The 19409-nt window shown below is 38.7% G+C and overlaps 1 protein-coding gene and 1 long non-coding RNA gene across 3 annotated transcripts in view; both read left to right on the top strand.

Moving 5' to 3' along the window:
• ttbk1a (tau tubulin kinase 1a) overlaps positions 1 to 19409 on the top strand; it is a 55224-nt gene that overhangs the window by 30060 nt on the left and 5755 nt on the right. For both annotated transcript variants that reach the window (XM_041983220.1, XM_041983221.1), the window contains exons 9-14: positions 247 to 372; positions 458 to 612; positions 840 to 1050; positions 1415 to 1587; positions 2901 to 3241; positions 4718 to 4899. In XM_041983220.1, coding sequence (XP_041839154.1) covers positions 247 to 372; positions 458 to 612; positions 840 to 1050; positions 1415 to 1587; positions 2901 to 3241; positions 4718 to 4899 — 1188 coding nt within the window. The remainder of the gene's footprint in view (positions 1 to 246; positions 373 to 457; positions 613 to 839; positions 1051 to 1414; positions 1588 to 2900; positions 3242 to 4717; positions 4900 to 19409) is intronic.
• LOC121638461 lies at positions 14903 to 19241 on the top strand. Its single transcript, XR_006010023.1, has 2 exons — positions 14903 to 17393; positions 17457 to 19241. It is a non-coding gene; the product is annotated as an uncharacterized LOC121638461 (long non-coding RNA).

Below are 19409 nucleotides of genomic sequence, written 5' to 3' on the forward strand. Positions count from 1 at the left end.
TATTTTATTGTTCTTTTAGGATAGATGCCTTCTGATAAAGTTATTATTCCCTTTGTGCTCAGACAGCCGAGACATTGACCAATCATTACAGAAACCTGAGCTAATATCTGTTAAAGAGCCAAATATTTTTATTAGGAGTTGCTTGAGAACAAATATATACTCATAAGATATGATCCATACGGGAATTCTCTTCAATCCTCTGCAGCTGAAACTGATTTTCGATGGGTTTTTGCACATTTTTTTCAGGAACAAGTTGGTCAAATTAAGGAGCGTTATGACCATCGGCTGCTGCTCAAACACATGCCTGCGGAGTTTAATGTCTTCCTGGACCATGTCCAGGCCCTGGACTACTATACCAAACCAGACTACCAGGTACGCACTGCAAGATCCAGTAGGAGGATGGATACCAGCCCTGCATTCTGGATTCACGAGTCTATCTTTTCTTTTTTTTGTCCAGATGCTGATGTCAGTGTTTGAGAACAGCATGAAGGAGCGAATCATCACTGAGAATGAGCAATTCGATTGGGAAAAGGGAGGAAGTGATGTCACGCTGCAAACCGGTGCCTCCCCTCAGCCTCAGCACAACACCCGACCCACTGCAGCCATGGTCGGGTAAGACCCGAACCGTTTCATGCCTCCTAAACCAGAACTAGAGACGAGATTCCTATGTGGTGCTTAATCAATGTTTATTCTGGTTTATTGCAGCTTTTTTTGAGGGTTTTGAGTCGTTGATTATAGAACAAGCAGAACAAATGAAGGAAAAGGGTCTTTAATGTGCTATAGTTTTGTTTTGTGCTGTTTTTGTAAGAGGATTGTTTACATCATGGGTATGTGTACAGTGCCATTGTGACGCCAGTTCCTGGAGACCAGCAGAGGGAAAACACAGATGATGTTCTGCAGGATGAACATCTCAGCGATCAGGAGAACGCTCCTCCCCCCACACCCAGCCGACCCCCCGGCGAGACGGCCGTCCAGCATGTTGGAGAGCCGGGAGAGGCCTGGGAGAACACAGACGTCAACCGCAACAGACTCAGGATCAGTCTGAACAAGGTCCGAACTGACAGTCAAAGAACCACATGAGCCAATTAGGGAATATTTCATACAGGAGTGGTTGGGAAATGGTTCACTATCATTTATTATCTTTCAGTGTTCCATTGCTGACATCATCAACTAGTTTTTATCTTAACTTTTTAAATTTTTTTTATTTTAACCGTCATTAAACTGAAGCACTACTTTTATGATTTACTATGCAGATATTTCCACTCAAGTGGAAATATTTAATCATTACAAGCTATGAAGTCTGTCTGTGGCTCAAAATGATAATCAAATATTGTTAAATTAATTTAATCTGCAGTCTTAACTCACTTTTACCCCATGAAAATGAAAGGTCTTCTCCCAACCTGTTGATCCTCAGGGGGCTCAGGAAGAGGAAGCGAGTCGTGGTCCGTGTCCAGTGTCACCGGTTCGAGGTGGAGCCCCAGATTCTCCGACAGGTCAGGGTCGGTCTTTACGATACCGTCGGGTCAACAGTCCAGAATCTGACCGCCTGAGTGCTGCTGAGGGCCGGGCCGACGGCTACGGACAGAGGTGACAAACTCCAGTGAACAGAGTGGGAGGGTTTAACAGACAAACTGCTGTCTCTTCCGTTTTTAGATGGGAGATAATCACACTTTAAAAACAGAAATTAACTCAAGGTTTGATTTTTTTCCCATTTCAAGTCTGCTGCACGCCCATTCAGACCTGAATAAATGTCTGGGGTTGTCTTAGGGACGGGGTGTCCAACCTTCAGGTTCTAGATGTTTCCTTGAACAACATTTCTGATTCAAATTAAATGGCTGTCCTTAATAGCTTGTTGTCAAGTTCTCCCCAAGCACATTGACCCATTAATCTGATTCAAGTGTGCTGCAGTAGGAAACATCCAAAACCTGCAGGACTGCAGCCTTCGAGGACCAACTAAGGAAACATGCATTAACTTATAGATGACCAGTTTTCTTTTTCATTGTGTGTCTCGTCTTCTCCTTCAGTAATTCTTGATGCAGCGCTGCCTCTGGTGGGGAGTGGAACGCGTTATGTAAAAGGTTCGATTTGTTTGAGTAGTGCAGCATAAACTCAAACTCGGTCCAGAAGAATATTGCACCCTCCAACTGAACCAAGTCCCCAATCATTCAGAGTCTAGCAGACTATCCTGGTGTGAATGCACCCTAACAGGGCATCCTCCATGTATTCTTCCATCAGGTGTTTTTGGTAATTACCTGAAGCCCAAAATATTAAATTCAGTTCAGTTCAATTCAGCTTTATTTGTACATTGCCAATTCACAACAGTCATATCATACCCTAATGAAGCAAACAGAGTAGAATCACCAGTAACCGTGGGGGCAGTGTTGAGCAGTATAGCTGATACGCGACCTGCGGAAGGAAAAGAAGAAGAAGAATGCGTCGCGATGACCACCTGGGTCTCCTTTCATGCCTCTTTCTGAGAATGAACATTATCATGGTGTCCTCCACTGAGGCATGTTTGTGATTGTATGAAACTGAACTCAGAAGTGAACTCTGTGCTGCCCTCTATAGGATGTATTGGCTAACAACCATGACAACATAAAGGATGCATGAAAGTATGAAGGCAGTGACATTTGAAATGGACATATCTATTGGACAAGACAAGACGTGTGACTTGACTAATTTCAAACCTAATTTGAACCTATTTTTGAAAAATTTAGATAAATGTTCCCTCCGATGAGTCATTGTATGACCTGTATTGGTGGTTCTGACTGAGATTGAAGCTAAACTAACCAAAACTTGCCTCAATTGACGTCATTATGGAAATTCCAAAAAGTTCAAACAAATTATATTGTCCAGTTATAAACGAGTCATAATCATACATTTTTGTATGCATCCTCCAGGTCTAGGATGGACATCCTGGGATCTCCATCTCGTCATGTGTACTCCTCTCAGCCAGCTCAAATGCTGTCTGTTGATCCTGGTTGTCGTGGAGATCGTCAGGTCAGCGGACGCCAGGAGGTATCGGTGGCTTCTGTTGACCAAGAGGCGCACAGCAATGCTTTTATCCGCTCTGTCCCGCTGGCTGAGGAGGAGGATTTTGATAGCAAAGAGTGGGTGATCATCGACAAAGAGACAGAGCTGCGGGACTTCCATCCAACTACGTCGGGAACTACGGATGAGGAGCCCGAGGAGCTTCGCCCACTGGAGGAGCAGGAGGAAAAGAGGAGGCTCAGAGCTGGAGGTAGGAGCTTCTGTTTAGACCCCAATCAAAAGAAAATCCCGTTTTTAGAGAAAAAAGGTGAAATGATTCAAATAAAGTGCTGAAGACACATCAATTTAACATCAGTTTTGAATTATCTGAAATGTCTCAATACAATACTTTTAGTATGTTTTAATGAAAATACCAAAGTGACTTTCTGTAAGTACTTTGGGTTAATAAGGGCCATGTTTGATGAAGAACCTTGCTCTTTTTGAAGGATCCTAAATGAACTATAACACCTTGCTCAAATTTTTTTAGGAATACCTAGTTTTAGGATGGTGCCAACTTAAATTACCAAAAGTCTTCTATCTTCAGTCTTTGAGCATCCAATCCATTAAATGACATCAAAAAGATAATAGTAGAATCAGCTGTTTGGCTTTGGCAGAGAGGGTTGGCAAGTTTTTCACAAGTGCACCCCGCATACTCAACTCTGCTGCTCATCCCGCAAATAAAGCATTTTCCTTACAAATGTGGTGCCATTTAAAAAGGAAATACAACAAGGAAATAATTCACCAAACACACATTTCCTTACTTTTTATGCTAAGCTTAGTTTTCTTTTCTTGGCTTTGTATAATTGTATAAGTTTTATATGTTTTGGCAATAAATAGAGAATTTTGCAAATAAACTAATATTTTATCTTAAAGTAAAGGATCAGAAAGTTGAGTCATCTTATAAGTGATTGTAATGATTGTAATGAGTACAGACATCAAAATAATTCTCTTCATCCCTCCCAAAAAAAAAAAAATGTTTCTGCAAGATTTTCTCATTAATGCATTAATGAAAGAAATCTAAATGCATGTCATGTCATTTCACATTTTGCAGTTCACCATCAATGAATCAGACGCATGCTCACCGTGAAACATGAAGTCAGAGAGGAAGCTCTTTGTTCGTTATCGCTGTATTGATCATCACCATTTCAACCTCCTCTGCAGAGCAATTAGTAGACTGCTGCTTTTAAAACACTGCAGGCAGATGCACTGCAGTCCCTGTACATCTCTTCTTGCATGGTTTATGCCTGCTGTTGTTGTTGTACTTTTGAAGTCTTTCAAGTTTATTTGTTTCATGCAAATAATGAGTCACACTACATTACAATCAGTGGGTCTCCTTTCTTTTTATTGTCTTAGCTGCAACAGCATAAATCACTCATACTGCAGAAAAAAGAGGATCTTTTCTTATTCAGTAGCTTGTCCTCCAACTAAATAAAACAAATTGGTATTCTGCTGACCCTGAAAGGTACTCAGGATATATGATATAGTTCAAGATTAGCCCAAATTGAAAAGATGGACGACAGCCCATACAAAATTACCTTGTGTTAGCTTTCCATTTTCACCCATCCTTCCAGTCCTCTCCAATTATAAATTACAAATATTTCTTAAAAAACGGATCACACAGCTTATAAGTGGAGACTGTATCAACCCTCAGAAAGTTTAACTTTGTGAACATTTAATATTCCAACAGGTGGAGAGCTGGTGGTCCGTCCAAAGACTCACACCCGGGACAGCAGCCGGGGGATGCTAACATTAACCGAGGAGGAGGCGTCAAGGAGGAGTGGCGGGAGCCCCGCACAGTCGCCATGCCACTCGCTGCCGTCAGGACGCCCTCGCCGGAGAGAGTCGGAGCCGACTGGACCTCAAAGACCGGTAAGATCCAGCTAGCCAACCAGAGGAGAGCTTAGCTCTCTGACAGCATGTAGGTGGACAGATGAGTGGTGTGGAAAGCTGACGTGTAGACTGATGGATGGTGTGGTAGAGAGGTGCAGCAGCCACCATGCCTCATATTTCCACCTGCCAGCATGCATTTTAAAGGACAAACTCAGCATGATCAGAGGTTTTTCTTATTCCCCACACCTTTTTTCTTAGTCTCTGTCAATGATTTTTTACTTCAGTTTAAGAATCGATAAAGCAGTCACTGAGTGAGAAGCATTTTATCAAACTGTTACCAAATTATAAACCAAAAAGACAATTATTAACAGAAATTAGATTTCATATAGACTCAGTATTTCTGCATCTTAGTTGACATAGTCAGAGCTGTTTTTATGCTGTTCATACATGATTGCATCATTGCTCCAACTTGGCAGAGTAATGTACATCAAGGCTATGTAGACTCAAAACTTTATGCACAGTTCCCTTTTAGAAATAGACAAATGCAAATGTCAGTCTTCCACTATCAAATCCTTCTCATCCCCTTTAGGCTTATCATCCTGTCTCTCCTCCTGATCACTTACTAGATTTCATTCAACAGTCAGAAAGACGTGTTTTTATCTTCTCTTTCTTCCATCAGGTCTCAGTTTGCTTCCAACAAACAGACTGTTCAAAAACGTGCAATGTAAACAGTTTTCATACAGTTACTTTCTGTGCATGGTTAAGTGTTCAGTCTTTGGAGAAAATGAGCAAAGCATCTGGACTAACGCTGGAATTGTCCTTTAAAAAAAAGCTGACAGACTCCTGCTGGAGTTTGTCTGCAGCTTCATGACAGCACTGTTAAGAAACTGAATACCACTCACATGCAGTCGTTCTGTAAAACACCACCATCTGAAATTTTGCCCAAAGCCTCCACTAAGTGTTGTTACTAAACTCTGAAGTTCTGTATTCATGCAAAAACTAAGAATGTCAACAAACTCCTTCTGGGGGTAACTCTCCTATGTCTGGTTACAACATGTCAAAGAGGATCAGAGAATAAGAAGAATGTGAAGTACTTCTGTTTCCATAATATCTCTCCAGCTTTTTAAAAGCTTTTTTTATATCTTCATTGGAAGATTTTTTTTTTTGCCACAGAAGCTGAACTTCTTTTGCAACCAGTAAGTAGGTTTACCAGTAAGTGTTGCATTTTTCTCCTCCTCAAGAAAACAATGAAATGATGCACTGTTTCCACAGTTGTTCTGTCATAGAGATTACAGCTGTCCTGCTTCTGCCTGAAAACAAAGCGTCACACTGCCAGATTTATTCAGTTCAAAGCTTTTTTATTTGGTGTGATTGCAGATTAATCTGGCAGAATGTGAAGATCTGAGTGATTGGCATCAGATCCCTGCTTGTTATGAAATGGGACTCAGAACCCAGGTCAGAAAATATTACTGCCAGGAAGCTAGAAGCTGTGAAGCTGACGGGAAATACAGTAACTTTATTTTTTACCTTCATGTGTTACAGCTCTGTCAGTGGACTTGATATAACTGTCTTTTGTTAAATGCTGATGTGTTTCAGCTGTCAGACTGAGGTAAAGTGACAGTCCATTCAGTCAGACAGGCTCAGCATCTTTGATATCTAGTTACTGTTGTCACCTTCAGCAAAATAACGACCCTGAATAACTGCTGATGGTTTGTCTCTTCCACGACTGCCTGTGACTTGTAAAAAGCAGTTTTAAGCGTCTGGCTTTGGGAACAGTGTTGCCGGCTTGACCTTATTGTTGGATCAGCGTTTTTGTTTGTTTTTTTGTTTTCCATTTCTTTGTTTTTCCCATTGGTTTCATATTGGATCATTTTTTTGTTTTAATTCAGAGGGAATGGATGTGAATGAAGAGCTGTACACCATGTCCTGTTGGATGCGGCCTGCAGCCGTGATATTTTCATGTCAAGATGTTGATGATGCTCTGCTGTGTTCCTTGAGACATTACAGTCAAAGTGGCATGGTTTAATAACTGGGTTTTAAGCGGTCCACACACATTAACACACACATTCAGGTTTTGGTGATTCTAAGTGAGGATGATGTATAAATGAAAATATGCTAAAACCTTTCGCAACACCAGGAATTTAAGAAGAGAATTTATGAAGGACATACTATAGTTGTATACTATACTATACTATACTATACTATACTATACTATACTATAGTAGAATAGTTGGTGTCTTACCTGCAGAAGAGATCAGTGAGTTTGATCACACACACAGAAGCTAGATGCAGAAACTAATTCTGATTTTGCTTCATGTGTGGGTTAAAAGGCCTTGGAGCACTGTGAGAACACCACCTCCCTCAGATTGAATTAAAATGACATTTTTCATCCAGCACACGACTATCACTGGTAGCCTCAAACATTTAACTTTTTTAAACAGTTATGATATTTCATCACCAGGAATTTAAGAAACAGCTTTGAGGAAAACTCTTTTTAATCCTGATTAAAAAGAGTAAAACAAACAGAACTACCCATTATTTAAGTTACTCAAGACCAAAAGCATAAACGTTTGAGCTCTGGTTGTCTTCTTGTCTCGCTCTCTTTATGTTGGTGTTTTCCTGCCGCAGTGACAGTCGGCAGCCTTGGCAGGAACGTGGGCAATCTGGGACGGGGGAAACATGCAGCGGTTCGCAAATGATCATTACCAGTTTCAGAGTTAGTTGAATAACTGAATAACCCCATGCAAACGTAGCAGACTGTGATAAAGAGTCTCTGAATGCGATGTTGGTTTTACTTGATGAAGACGTTTGTTGAGACATTTCTCCTCTTACTGCCTGGACAGTTGAATTGTTGCAGATATAAAATCTCAACGTGCTGCTAAATATTTGCTTTGGTAAGAGTTAGATTTTCTTGTACCATTTATTAGATTGAATTAAGTAATTAGTGGTTGTATTGACAGTGTCAGCAGTGGGAGGTTGGTGGGGGGCAAATCATCCTTATAGATTTGGTAGATGGAAAAGTCAAACACCACTTTACATTTTTAATTGGCCTCATTTTTATGCTTTTCTGTAAAACTGGTCATTTTGTATAAGAGAAATGTGAAAAGTCATATCACAGTCTGCTTCCACTGTTTGCAGATTAGCTTCATTGTGGATTATTTAGTCTTGTGATTTATGATCAAATGCTAATTGACAGCTCTTTTCTTCTTTTGTTTGGGTGTTTTGGGGGAAATGTCAGAGATATCTTGTTTCTAGTTGATGATTGCCAGTTACAATACAAAGCTTTTGATTGTAGGTTGTTGAAAGTAAAAGACATTAAATATCCAACAAATTGATTCAGTCAAAGATGACTCACAATAAAAAACAAAAAACTTGCCTTAAAGCAGAGACTAAATATTTGTTATAGATACACACCCCCACTCAGACTGCAAACATTCATGAACGTGTTTCATATGAATAACAAGACCATTTAAAAAACAAATATTCATCATTTCTCTCAGTCATTAATAAATAATCGTGCATTACCAGTCAAATATGTGGACACACCCGTTAAATCTAGCATGTAAGTGTGTCCAAATGTTTGACTGGATATCAGCTGGACGCAGTAGGAAGGACAATTTGAAATTTAAAAATTCAAAGCAAAGCGATTTGCTCAGTGGGCTAAAATACAACAATAAAATAAATAAATAAAAATTTCAAAACTCCTGGGCCTCACTTATTAAAAGATAAATAGTAAATTTATAAATGTTGAAAACTAAAAACAACAAATTTAAATAAAGAAACAAAACAACTTAATAAAGAAATAAAATAGCAGTCTTTAAATATGAATGCTTTATAACGGAGGACCAAACCTGATCAACCAAGGAAAAAAATACTGAAGAATAAAGAAAAGAGAAGAAAAGAAATCACAGAATCTCATCATAAAAAAAAAAAAAAATCAAGAGATCATTTAATGGAAAAATATAAATATTTTGTGTGTGTGTGTGGTTTCTATATTTCTTATTTAATTTCACATGGAAGCGTCCTGATTGTTGGGGCTGTAGGAAAAAGGAGGGGGTGGTACCAGACTTACCAACTCAAGATTTAACCTCTTTCAAAAATGAATGTGGAATCTATAAATTTCACATTGATTTTTACTTTGTATTTCAATTTTTATTTTCCTTCAGCAGGATCTCTTCATGGGTGTGATGTATCTCTTTTGTTTGTTTTTCCATGATCCGTTTTTGCATTTAAGTTAAATTAAAAATGTATGTGACCATTTGATTTATTCATGCACTCATTTATTTACTAATTAGGCAGGTTTGTCCTCCTTGGTGGCTTCTATTTAAAGGCCGTACAACATAACGCCATCGCTGATCTCTCACTCCGTTTGCAGTGTGATATCTTATCATTTAAAGCCTTTTCTGTGCGAAAACGTGTGCACAAATCCATTTAAATATTTTAGCAAGCTCTGCTTCGGTTTGCTTTGATTTTTGCGGCAGTTGTCACAATGGGCCCAGAACAAGCTCGTCTGCTGCCAGCCATTGAGGACTTCCATTCTCTTTTTTTTTTTTTTCTTCTTTTTTTTACTCCTCTCCAATTCTTTTCCACTTCCACATAACTACTGATGCCTTTGCCCCCAACCTATCGCTTTAAAAGTACACAGTATGTCAAGTTTGACTCACCTGAGGAGACAGAGAAAAGAGCGAGAGTGCCATTGGGACAACACAAGAAGAAATAAAGTGATGTTTTGGGGTAAGCACAGTTTAGGAATAGTCCTTTACCTCTGTTCTTTCACTCACTTTCTGTTACTCCTCTTGCTTTTCCTTGTGTTCAGACATGTTTGCTCCCCTTATCCCCTCCGTTGTGTGTCTGTGTTTTGTGTGCTTGATGACTCCATCTCTCTTTTAAGTTACCTGCTTCTTTTTGCATCTCCAGTGGTAAATTTTCCTTCAGAAATGAAAAGCTCAACCTCCCAAGGCTCAGACATGTTGTAGACTAGTGATGTAGAACATGTGCAATGCTCATGCTGGTGACTTTTTGTTCTTTTAACGTGCTTCTTTGTGGGGGAAATATTTTCATCATCATTTTCCCAGATTGTAGGGATGCTAGTCTGGCTAATCTGGCAACGCACACAGCTAATAAGTTCATTGGCTCAACTGTTCTTTTTGTTGTTGTTTCTTTTTCTAAATATAGCTTCTTATGAAAATTTGATAAAAGTAACTGTAGAGTGCCAGATTTACACCAACACCCCTTCGGCTTCTCTCCCCAGGCTCCTCCCCTCATGACCTTCACCCAATCAGCTGATGACCTTAGATATGTGAGAACACCAATCGGTTCTCTCATATCTAACGTCTGATGGGGGCGGGGAGGAGACGAGGGCAGGAAGTCAAATCAGAGTGTTGGGATGTAGCTACAGAAAAATTAACTCTGTGAAAGAATTTGTTTCAAATCCTTAACCACCCCCCTTCTCTCTGATTCCTCTGTTTACAGCTGGACGACGACAGGCATCAACCACGGCCCAATCAGCTGAGGAGGCTGGCCTCCTATGTCTTCTCCTCCTCCACCCTGGAGACAGAGCAGTATCCCCACGGAGGAAGCAGCTTCATCCAGAGGAGCCGCTCGGCTGAGAGCAGCCCCGCCCACATCACCACCGCCACTGCCTCGGGCCGGAGACGGCATGCGGGCACTCTGCCAACGCCCGGTAGTCCTCGGAGCAGACACTCTGTCCTGACCCTGTCGAGGGTGCAGCTGCAACAGATGTTAGCAAAGCTCATGAACAAGAACAGCAGCTGAGAAGACTGAGAGATGGACCTGAAACACGCATACGATCATTTAAACACACACGTGACGCACTGATACAGGAGACACGTGTACAGCCATAGATACACACACAAACACACACATGTACACACACAAACAAATGCAGGGCTGGTCAGACCAGCTTTGGGGCTACTTTTTGCAGACTGCATACTGTGTAGCTCACGGACCATGAAACCAGGAGGGCAGCAATTCTACAATTAATATTACTCATTGGATTAATCCATAATCATTTGGATGCCAAATATGGGTAAAAGTGCCCCTAAAGCATAGAAAATTGTCTTTTTCATAGGAGCACCACCAGTAAACCAGGGAACACTTTAGAAATGAGAAGTTTATCTCTAAATTACCAGTAAATAAAGGTAATAATAAATAATAAATGATTTGGCATGTTTGACACCTCTGGCCAGCTCTGCATCAACATCAACATGTATGAATGTACACACAAATTAAATAAAGATAATAAATACAGCACACTGAAAGCCAGATCACAAAACAAGCCATATTACTGGCACACAAGAGTTTTACTGTGCTGGTCAACACGTCGTCACACAGTCACACTTCAGTATCCCTACAGAAAAATTTCCAAACTGGATCGACACATAAGAGAAGTGCTGAAGATGGGGAATATTTTTCATGCAATAAACTCTAATGAGCCTCTCTACAAACTTGATGTTGCACACGCCACCTACATGGCAGACTTGTGGAAATAATTTGAAACTGGATGTTTCTTGTCTCTGTGAAGAAGACGCGCGTGAAACTGAGTGGGGCTGCTAATAGACTGTTAAGCTTTACAGTTTTTGTGCTTTTTTTATTATTTTTTATCTTTTCTGCTAAAATTAAGAAGTGATCGTCGAGGAATGCAGGCCGTCCCAGCGATCCAGTTTTTGCACCAAGGTCCATTCATCTTGCCCACCGAGCAATACGCCGCCGCCGCCACCGCGTCATAATATCCATCCCACACAAAACCAGAGATCAGAGAAGTGTGTCCTCAATCTCACAACGTGAAATGTTTTGTTCGAAGAGACTAACGTGAGGAAAAATGTCTCTGAAACTGTAAAAAGTGGTTTAACATTGACCTCTTTTAGGAGTAATACTCTCTGAAAGAACGGTAGATGTAAACTAAGTTCCTAAAGTAAAACAATAAATCTCACAAATACAGAAATTTAACAACTTAAAAACATTACATACTAATAAACAAGATTTATTGGCATTTCATTAAATTTAAGAAAAATATTTCACTGAATTCATATATTATTTATAAATTAAATATCATCACCATGATAACTTTTCTGCTTTTCAAAAAACAAAATAAAAAACAAACAAAAAAAGTAAACGGAAAAGAAATAGACAGTAAAGATTATTAACATTTTAATAGGCCTAATAAATTAAAACAACAAAATTACAAATATATTTTGTGCAAATACACAAAAACCATAAATCACAAAAGGGACAGTTTTTTATTTAAAGTAGCAGTTGTAGACCTTCATGGATTCATTTAGCATTTTCTTACTGGAACGTTTTCATGTTTAGTTTTTTTTCTTTTACTTTTATACTTTTATTTTGTTATTTGGTTTGTTTATATTTACCTGTTAAGGGCCACCATGTGACTTTTTTTTTTTATCAGTTTTTGATATTAATTTTTCTTTCTATAAGGGGTCAGCAAATAAAGCCCAAAGCAGGTAGAAAGCTGTTGCTGAATTACAGCGAATGAGACAACATTCATTGTCATACAGTAATTATTTTAGGGGTTTTGCTGCGTGATATCTTGTATTCTCATAGTTTACAGTAAAACACAATCTTTGGAGGCAAACATGCAAGAACACTGAGACAATTTAAGATAAAGACGCATTCATTTTATGTGTTGTTGCGTTCTTAATGTTGGCCGACAAGAGACCTTTAGAGTAGGAAGCAGATTAAAGCTGAGCTCTTTCGTTTCGGGTTAATTAAAATCAGAATCATGCTGATCAGTCTTTACACTTCAGATGAATTTTTAAGATCCCTGAAGGGAAACGACTTCATAGCGGTGACTTATTACTTGAAAGTCCTAAAATCCCTTAAGAGTATAAGAAAAACAAAGAAAGTCTGTAGTCTGTAGAAACAGAATGGATGCATGTGTGTGTGCGTGGAACAAGTTCAGGGTCTTACATGAAGTGTCAAAAATCAGTCAGTGTGTCAACACTGAAATATATCAGCATGATGGACTGTTACAGGGTTCATTAGAGGGTTTGGTTCGGTCGACCTTTGTTGTATTTGTGAAATATCTGAATGAAGTGGTATTTGAGAGTGTGTTTTGTGTGTGTGTGATATCTCTTATGAGCCTCCAAGTTTAATATTAACCTCTTGACTCCTGTGGTCGCAAATTTACCATTTTGTGTTCTTTTATTTTTTATACTTTTATTTAATTACATGTCATTTATTTATTTTTATTTACTTACTATTATCTATGTAGTTATTTTGTATTATTTATCATTTATTTTTATTTATTATTAACATATCTGATATTCAATTATATATTTTTAAAATTTTATTACAGTCTTTATATTTTTTCCACCTTTTATTTATTTATTTTTTTACTTATATATTTTGTTTTTATAATTGTAAATGTCATCATCAGTTAAAGATAGAATTTCTCCACCTGTTTGCTTTCTGACCAAATAAGTACTAATTCCTTCTCATGACATTTATCTGGCCTTGTGTTTACATCAAAATAGCTAACGTCAGCATGCTAGCAGGCTAAACAAAGGTGGTAAATGTTGCTCCTGCTAAACATGAGCATGATGTTGTAGCATTGTTTATGTGAAGATGTTAACACGCTGATCCTGCTTTTACTTGAAGCTTCTAGCCTGGTTTTAGGCCCAGATTTACTAAAGCTTCGCAGCTGTTGCAAACTAGGTTTTGTTTAAAAAAGAAAAAAAAGTTTTGTTTGGATGGAGATGTCACTAAGATATCATCTACCTTGAATGCAGAGGTATACTGGTTTAATGTTACCCAAAAGAGAGGAGACAGTGATGCACCAGCAGCTTTATGTTGCCTTCACCATCTGAAATAATAGCTGTTTGCAGATGTCCCGGGGTGGACAGTGGACTTTCAGTAATGGTGTAGTATTTGGTGAGTCTAAAGGTCCATTTATGCTCCCTTACGTATGTAAATAGCGACGCCCGTTTCAAACTTTGTCATACGTCTCCGTCCTCATACTTCCATGCATGATTTGAGTTGCCATGGTTGTTAAGTCAACTCTTCCACTAGTGGCCAGTTCTAAGTTCAGAGTTTACTCCTGCGATCTAACGTCAGTTTCAGACACCGTTTGGCGGCGGTAATGCGTCGCTATAAACTTGTTTCCAACTGCCCAACACGCCCAAAACATTTGCATATAATCTTTCACAATGTCTACAGTTGTGCTCGTCTTCATTCTTCTGCTTTTTTGTTCACTCGTGATTCTCTTCTTCTTCTGGTTTGTTCGCTGGTCGCATTTCAGCTATTCTGCTCAGCGCTGCCCCTGCAATTTTCGGTGGTATTGCTCCGTCTTCAGCTTCAAGCGACGGATAGTTTAGCTCCCTGAATACGGACCAAAGTACAATAACTGATGCAGGAGACGGACGGATCTGCGTCGAGCATAAATGGGCCTTAAAAGGTTTCCCCAGTTGTTGTTTTGCTACAACTGGGAAAAAAATAACTCTACTTCACTTAAATATTTTAACTGAGGAGGAAATGGGGTTCAGGTTTGTGTAGTCTTGTGACTGTCCCTAGTAGCAGGAAAAAAAAACAACTGTGTGTGAGTCTTCAGTAATTTACAGGCTCCTGATTAGTAAAAGGTCTTCTTGTTTATGATTGTATGCTGACTTGCATGGCTGCTGGTAGATTGCTTTAGTCATTACTGGGGGTGTAAATCACAAGTTTGACCATAATACAATATTATATCCATTCATTGGATAACAATTTGATATTTGGCATTATCACAAATTCTTCCACAACACGATAACGATATCAAGCCAGCAATCGAAATGAGACCATTTTACATGCTGATTAAATACAATCACATCTAGTCGTGTCAAATTACCAAAAAACTCTACTTAGATATCAAAATGTTATTTTATTCCTGCACCCAATCAGTTTATTTTTAAAGAACTTTTTAATAAGGTAGTAAAATCTGACTTTCTACTATTCTATTCTATTCTACAGTCATTTATTCTACAGACGCTTTTACCCAAAGCGACATACATCAGAGAAAAAGAACACAAGGAAGAATTCAAACAAGATGGGACATCATAATTAAGTGGTAGTCAGACTGTTGTGAGTCTGTAAAGTCTTTATTGACTTTATTGTAGTTAGACAACCACACCTTTAGATATCTAACCAAATTAGAATAAGACATTTTAGTGTCAGAACAAAGAAAATGGAAACAATTACACTTTTTTACTAAGCACATCTTAAAATAGGCCTATCCATGTTTGATTAATATTTTCTATTTGGATCGATGCCGTTGTATGGTTGGTCATTAAATGGATGAATTGATGTATTGTTACACCCCCTAGTCTTTACTGAAATTACCAGACTGTGTCAGTGCTTGTATATTCTAGGATGCCACCCACAGAATGGGACTCTCCTGTCATAGGTGCTCTTTATGTTTTGCAATCATGCTAATTTGCCGTCTTGTAAATCTTGGTCATGTTCGTGCTTAGCTTCTTTTAGCCTGTTAATGAAATCGGGATTTCATGCAGGATAGTTCTTAACTTTCTTCTCCAAATTTGTTTCCTGATTTAACCTGAAAAAAAAATAATAAGTAATACTGAAAGATGACAACAACTATCACTTCTTATGTTCTTAAAAAGCTCAAATTAGTCAACTTGCTTAAAAAAAATGTAAAAAAAAAGCCAGTGAGTCAAAGCTACAGAGGCTGATATGAGATTGCTGGATATATTCAGTATCCATGAAATGTGCACAAAATCATATTTTTCTGTAGTGTTTTAATCAAGGTCTTCCAGGTGACAGTCTATCCTGTTTCATCCGCTCTTTGTTAATTGAAATGAAATCAGAAGCGTTTCCTGTTGGTTGTACGTTGCTGCAGATACTATAACATACTCCGTGAAGATTTTTGACTTTATAGTTTCTCAGTTTGAAGGTTTACGCTCTGGTTCTGGTGTGAATGGCTGTGAGTGTCGTACTGTTTAGTTCTTCTTTTTTTTTTTGCAGTGGTCCTCGTGAGATTGACCTGCATGGCTTTAACAGCTGTGTTTGTGTTACAACTCACTTCCATCGTGCTTCCTTTTCCATCACTGTTTTCTAACCACTGAACTTTACTTTTGCACTTTATCACTGAGTAGGCCAGACTATGGGACTGGGTCAGGGCCAAGGCTCTCAATATATGAATGCAAAATGCTGATGCAATAAAGAAAATAGGGGCTATTGTAAGGAAAAAAAACAGACTTCTGAAGTTGGCAATGTGGTGGTTTGCATGTTCTTCGAACATATATTTAAATCACACCATCAGTTTTTAGATGGGTTTTCTTTTGTTTTCCTATGAGAATTTACTGAGACCTGAAGCATCCTTGAACTCAATCCCAAAGTTAGTTCAGGGGAGACGTTTCAGAAAAAAACTGACAACATAAAACATGATCAGTGACTGCCTGGTAGGTAGGTAATTAATCTGATGGAAGTTTTTGACAAGGAGAGCTATCACTGTGCTAAATTACACAGTTTGATCCCATAGCTCCAGTAGAGCTGTGTGATTTTTATTTGCACAATTTAAAGGGCAACTTTCCCCCCTTTGAAAAACAGTGGGAGAATATAACTTTACTGTTAGCAACAGTGACGCCATGAAGCCATGCAGTTTGTTTGAATGCATGTGTGTGTGGTGTTGATTAAAGGAAAACAAACAGGAAAATGTGTTTTTTTTATTGGTTTTAATACGTCTTCCAGATGTGAAAATTCTAAATCTTGGTAGATTCTGGGAAACCGTCTTGTCAGCCGCTGATATGAAACAAAATCCCACAAACAGTTGCTTAAGACGATCAACCAGTTCAACCCTGCAAAGCAAAACAAAACCATTTTCCTATTGAAAGATCTTGTTGGCTGCCAACAAAGGATCAGTCCCTACAGGAAATTGTGACGTTGGGATTAACGCAAATTCAGCCAATCCTTGGAAATTTTGCACGTTCTTGGTTTTTTGTCCAATCACCACAACTTTAATGTAACTTTGGCAAATCTCAGCAATTATCTGCATTACCTGAAACACATACGTCATCAAATTTACGTCCCCGTTGTGATTATTTACATGCAGACATGTGCAGGATAAATGTGTCGCATGTGGCATCTGAAATAGTGCATGGCACTTTCCCAGTATTCAGGAAGGGGTTTTGCTTTGATTTACGAACCGTCTTGCATACAGAGACCCCAGCTCCTTGAAGCAGCCAGAGCAGCTTCGAATCCCGACTGGTGGTTGGTTGCTGCATGTCACGGCTTCTCTCTCTGACCCATTTTCCCTCTCTAATAAAGGTCCTAGAGCCTGAAAACGCTTTCCTAGTGTTGACCATAATAAGCTGTTTTGTACCATGGCAACATTGCGGTGGAAGATAAACAAAAGTTATCAACTCAAACATTTTTGTACCACAAAACACCGCCAGAGAAGGTCTGAAATGCACCAACAGATAAAGAAAATCACCATGAAGAGTCAATATCATCCAGACCTGCTGTAAATGCCAAACAAATAAGAATATTGGCAAGTTTTTTGTACAGTGTGCTTATTTCAATAAAGAATGTAGAGGTTGCTTTAATAGCTTATTTTACATAAATTTGAGGTGTTTTGCACATAATAAAACACTTAGAAAAACCTTGCAACTTTTGCCATAAAATTTCACAAAAACTGCTGCAAAATCAAGGATTTTAGGTCACAGCAATCACAAAAAAAGCCACGAAATCCTAGAGGGACTGAATTGTTATAAAGCCTGGTTTTGTTAACCGGGACACCACAGAAGGAGGAATCCAGGGTGGGAAGACGGCTTAACAAAACACTGGACTGTAGAAATCTGTGATTTTAACCCTGAAAAGTCCATAATTATAACTGTGTTCTTATTTATAAGCATGACAACCCTTCAGATTCGGTTCCAAAAAACCATCAAGGACCCAAAAACGTTTTAAAAGAGCACTTGCTGTCACTGACTGAGAGGAATTCTTTGGCTGGATTGTGTTTCAGTTCTACATTCAATATGTTCCCTGAAACAGTGGTAAAAAGGTTTAGATTTTTCTATGATACTTTGCATCTATTTGAAAGAGATGGGATGGATGACAAAACCAATAGCACGAAAAACATGTATGCTTTTCTCTTATTATAATCCCCCAAAAAATAGAAAAAAAATTGAAAAGTAGTAAAGTTTTATTGAACGTGTGACCGCTGCTAGCATCACCCCAAAGCAGCGGGTCGGTGGAATGCTGCTGTGACTTTCTCCAGAGAGCAAGTTGTGTTGAAAAGTCCAAAAAGAGACTAAAATATCTGTTTAGTGCAATGAAATCCAAACTGTTGCTTTCTTAGTGCGTAAAAGGGCTACACTACTTAAATATGCACCACTTGCTGATTCATTGCGCTTGTACATGAGGCATCCTCTCTCCTGACGAGGAAGCAGCCTTGGTTTGTTTTCATGCTGCTTCACGCCGAGTTCAGGAGGCCCCGCCCATTTTATATTTTGCATAGTGTTACAGTACAACCACTTACAGAATGTATTAAGTGGACCAGCTGCTAACTTGATTTTATTTTGCTCCTTGGCAAAATGATTCACCTCCTGTACAAGATTGTCACTGATACATGTCAATGTTTGGTCCTGCACTGCCGGGAAGGCAGGGACACGTTCAGATACTAACAGGCTGCAGAAAGCTCCCAGCGTGCTTCATCTGCTGACAAACACCTAGATTAAAAAGGTGATCTGCAGCATTTATGTCTTATCAAAAGACTGATGACTGTCACCACTCTTTGCATGAGATCTACTGTTTGTATGACACACACCTCTGACTGTATAATCACTAAAATCAGCACTGTACTGTAATTACAACGAGAACAAAGTGAATATAAACCTCTAAGTGAAAGAGGTCTGTGATTTTTCTTCTTTTTTTTGTAAATAATTCATAGTGCTACTTTAGGGGATACTCACGGATCAGAACTGTTGAGAACTTGGGACAAAGGACAAAAAGTGGCATCCAATTTCATCTTTTTTCTACCGCAGCGTTATTGTGAATTACAGTGTTTAGTTTTTTAGTGGAAGAACCTGAGATAGATTAGAGTGTAAAGTATCACAGGTTTTCTCCTCACATTTCATATTCAGTGTCTCCTAATTTATTTTATTTTTTCTGTTTTGTTTTGTTTTAATCTAATTTTTTGCCACTACAACAACCGTCCCATCAGTCCTGACGGATGAAAACGTGTCTGCTTCGTTGCAGAGACAGACTGTAGCAAACCAATGTACCAATGTGAACTTTTTTTAAATGCTGTTACACAAATTGTACCACCATAAATATTGGAAGTGTTTCTTCCGGGTTGTACATGACTCAAAACTGTTTGCAGGTTAATGGCCCCATTAAAAAGTGCATTTTGAGTGTTTCTAACTTTCATTCATTTGTTTTAGTCGATATGAAGTTTAAGACTTAACAAAAAAACAGGAAAATAAAAACAATAAGAAACAAAAGACACTTATTAAAGGCTGGAACTCTCAATTAAACTTCTACATCTATAAATTATTGAAAATATATGCGAGGATGACATT

Source organism: Melanotaenia boesemani, chromosome 4 (genome assembly GCF_017639745.1).
Source record: "Melanotaenia boesemani isolate fMelBoe1 chromosome 4, fMelBoe1.pri, whole genome shotgun sequence".
Lineage (NCBI taxonomy): Eukaryota > Metazoa > Chordata > Actinopteri > Atheriniformes > Melanotaeniidae > Melanotaenia > Melanotaenia boesemani.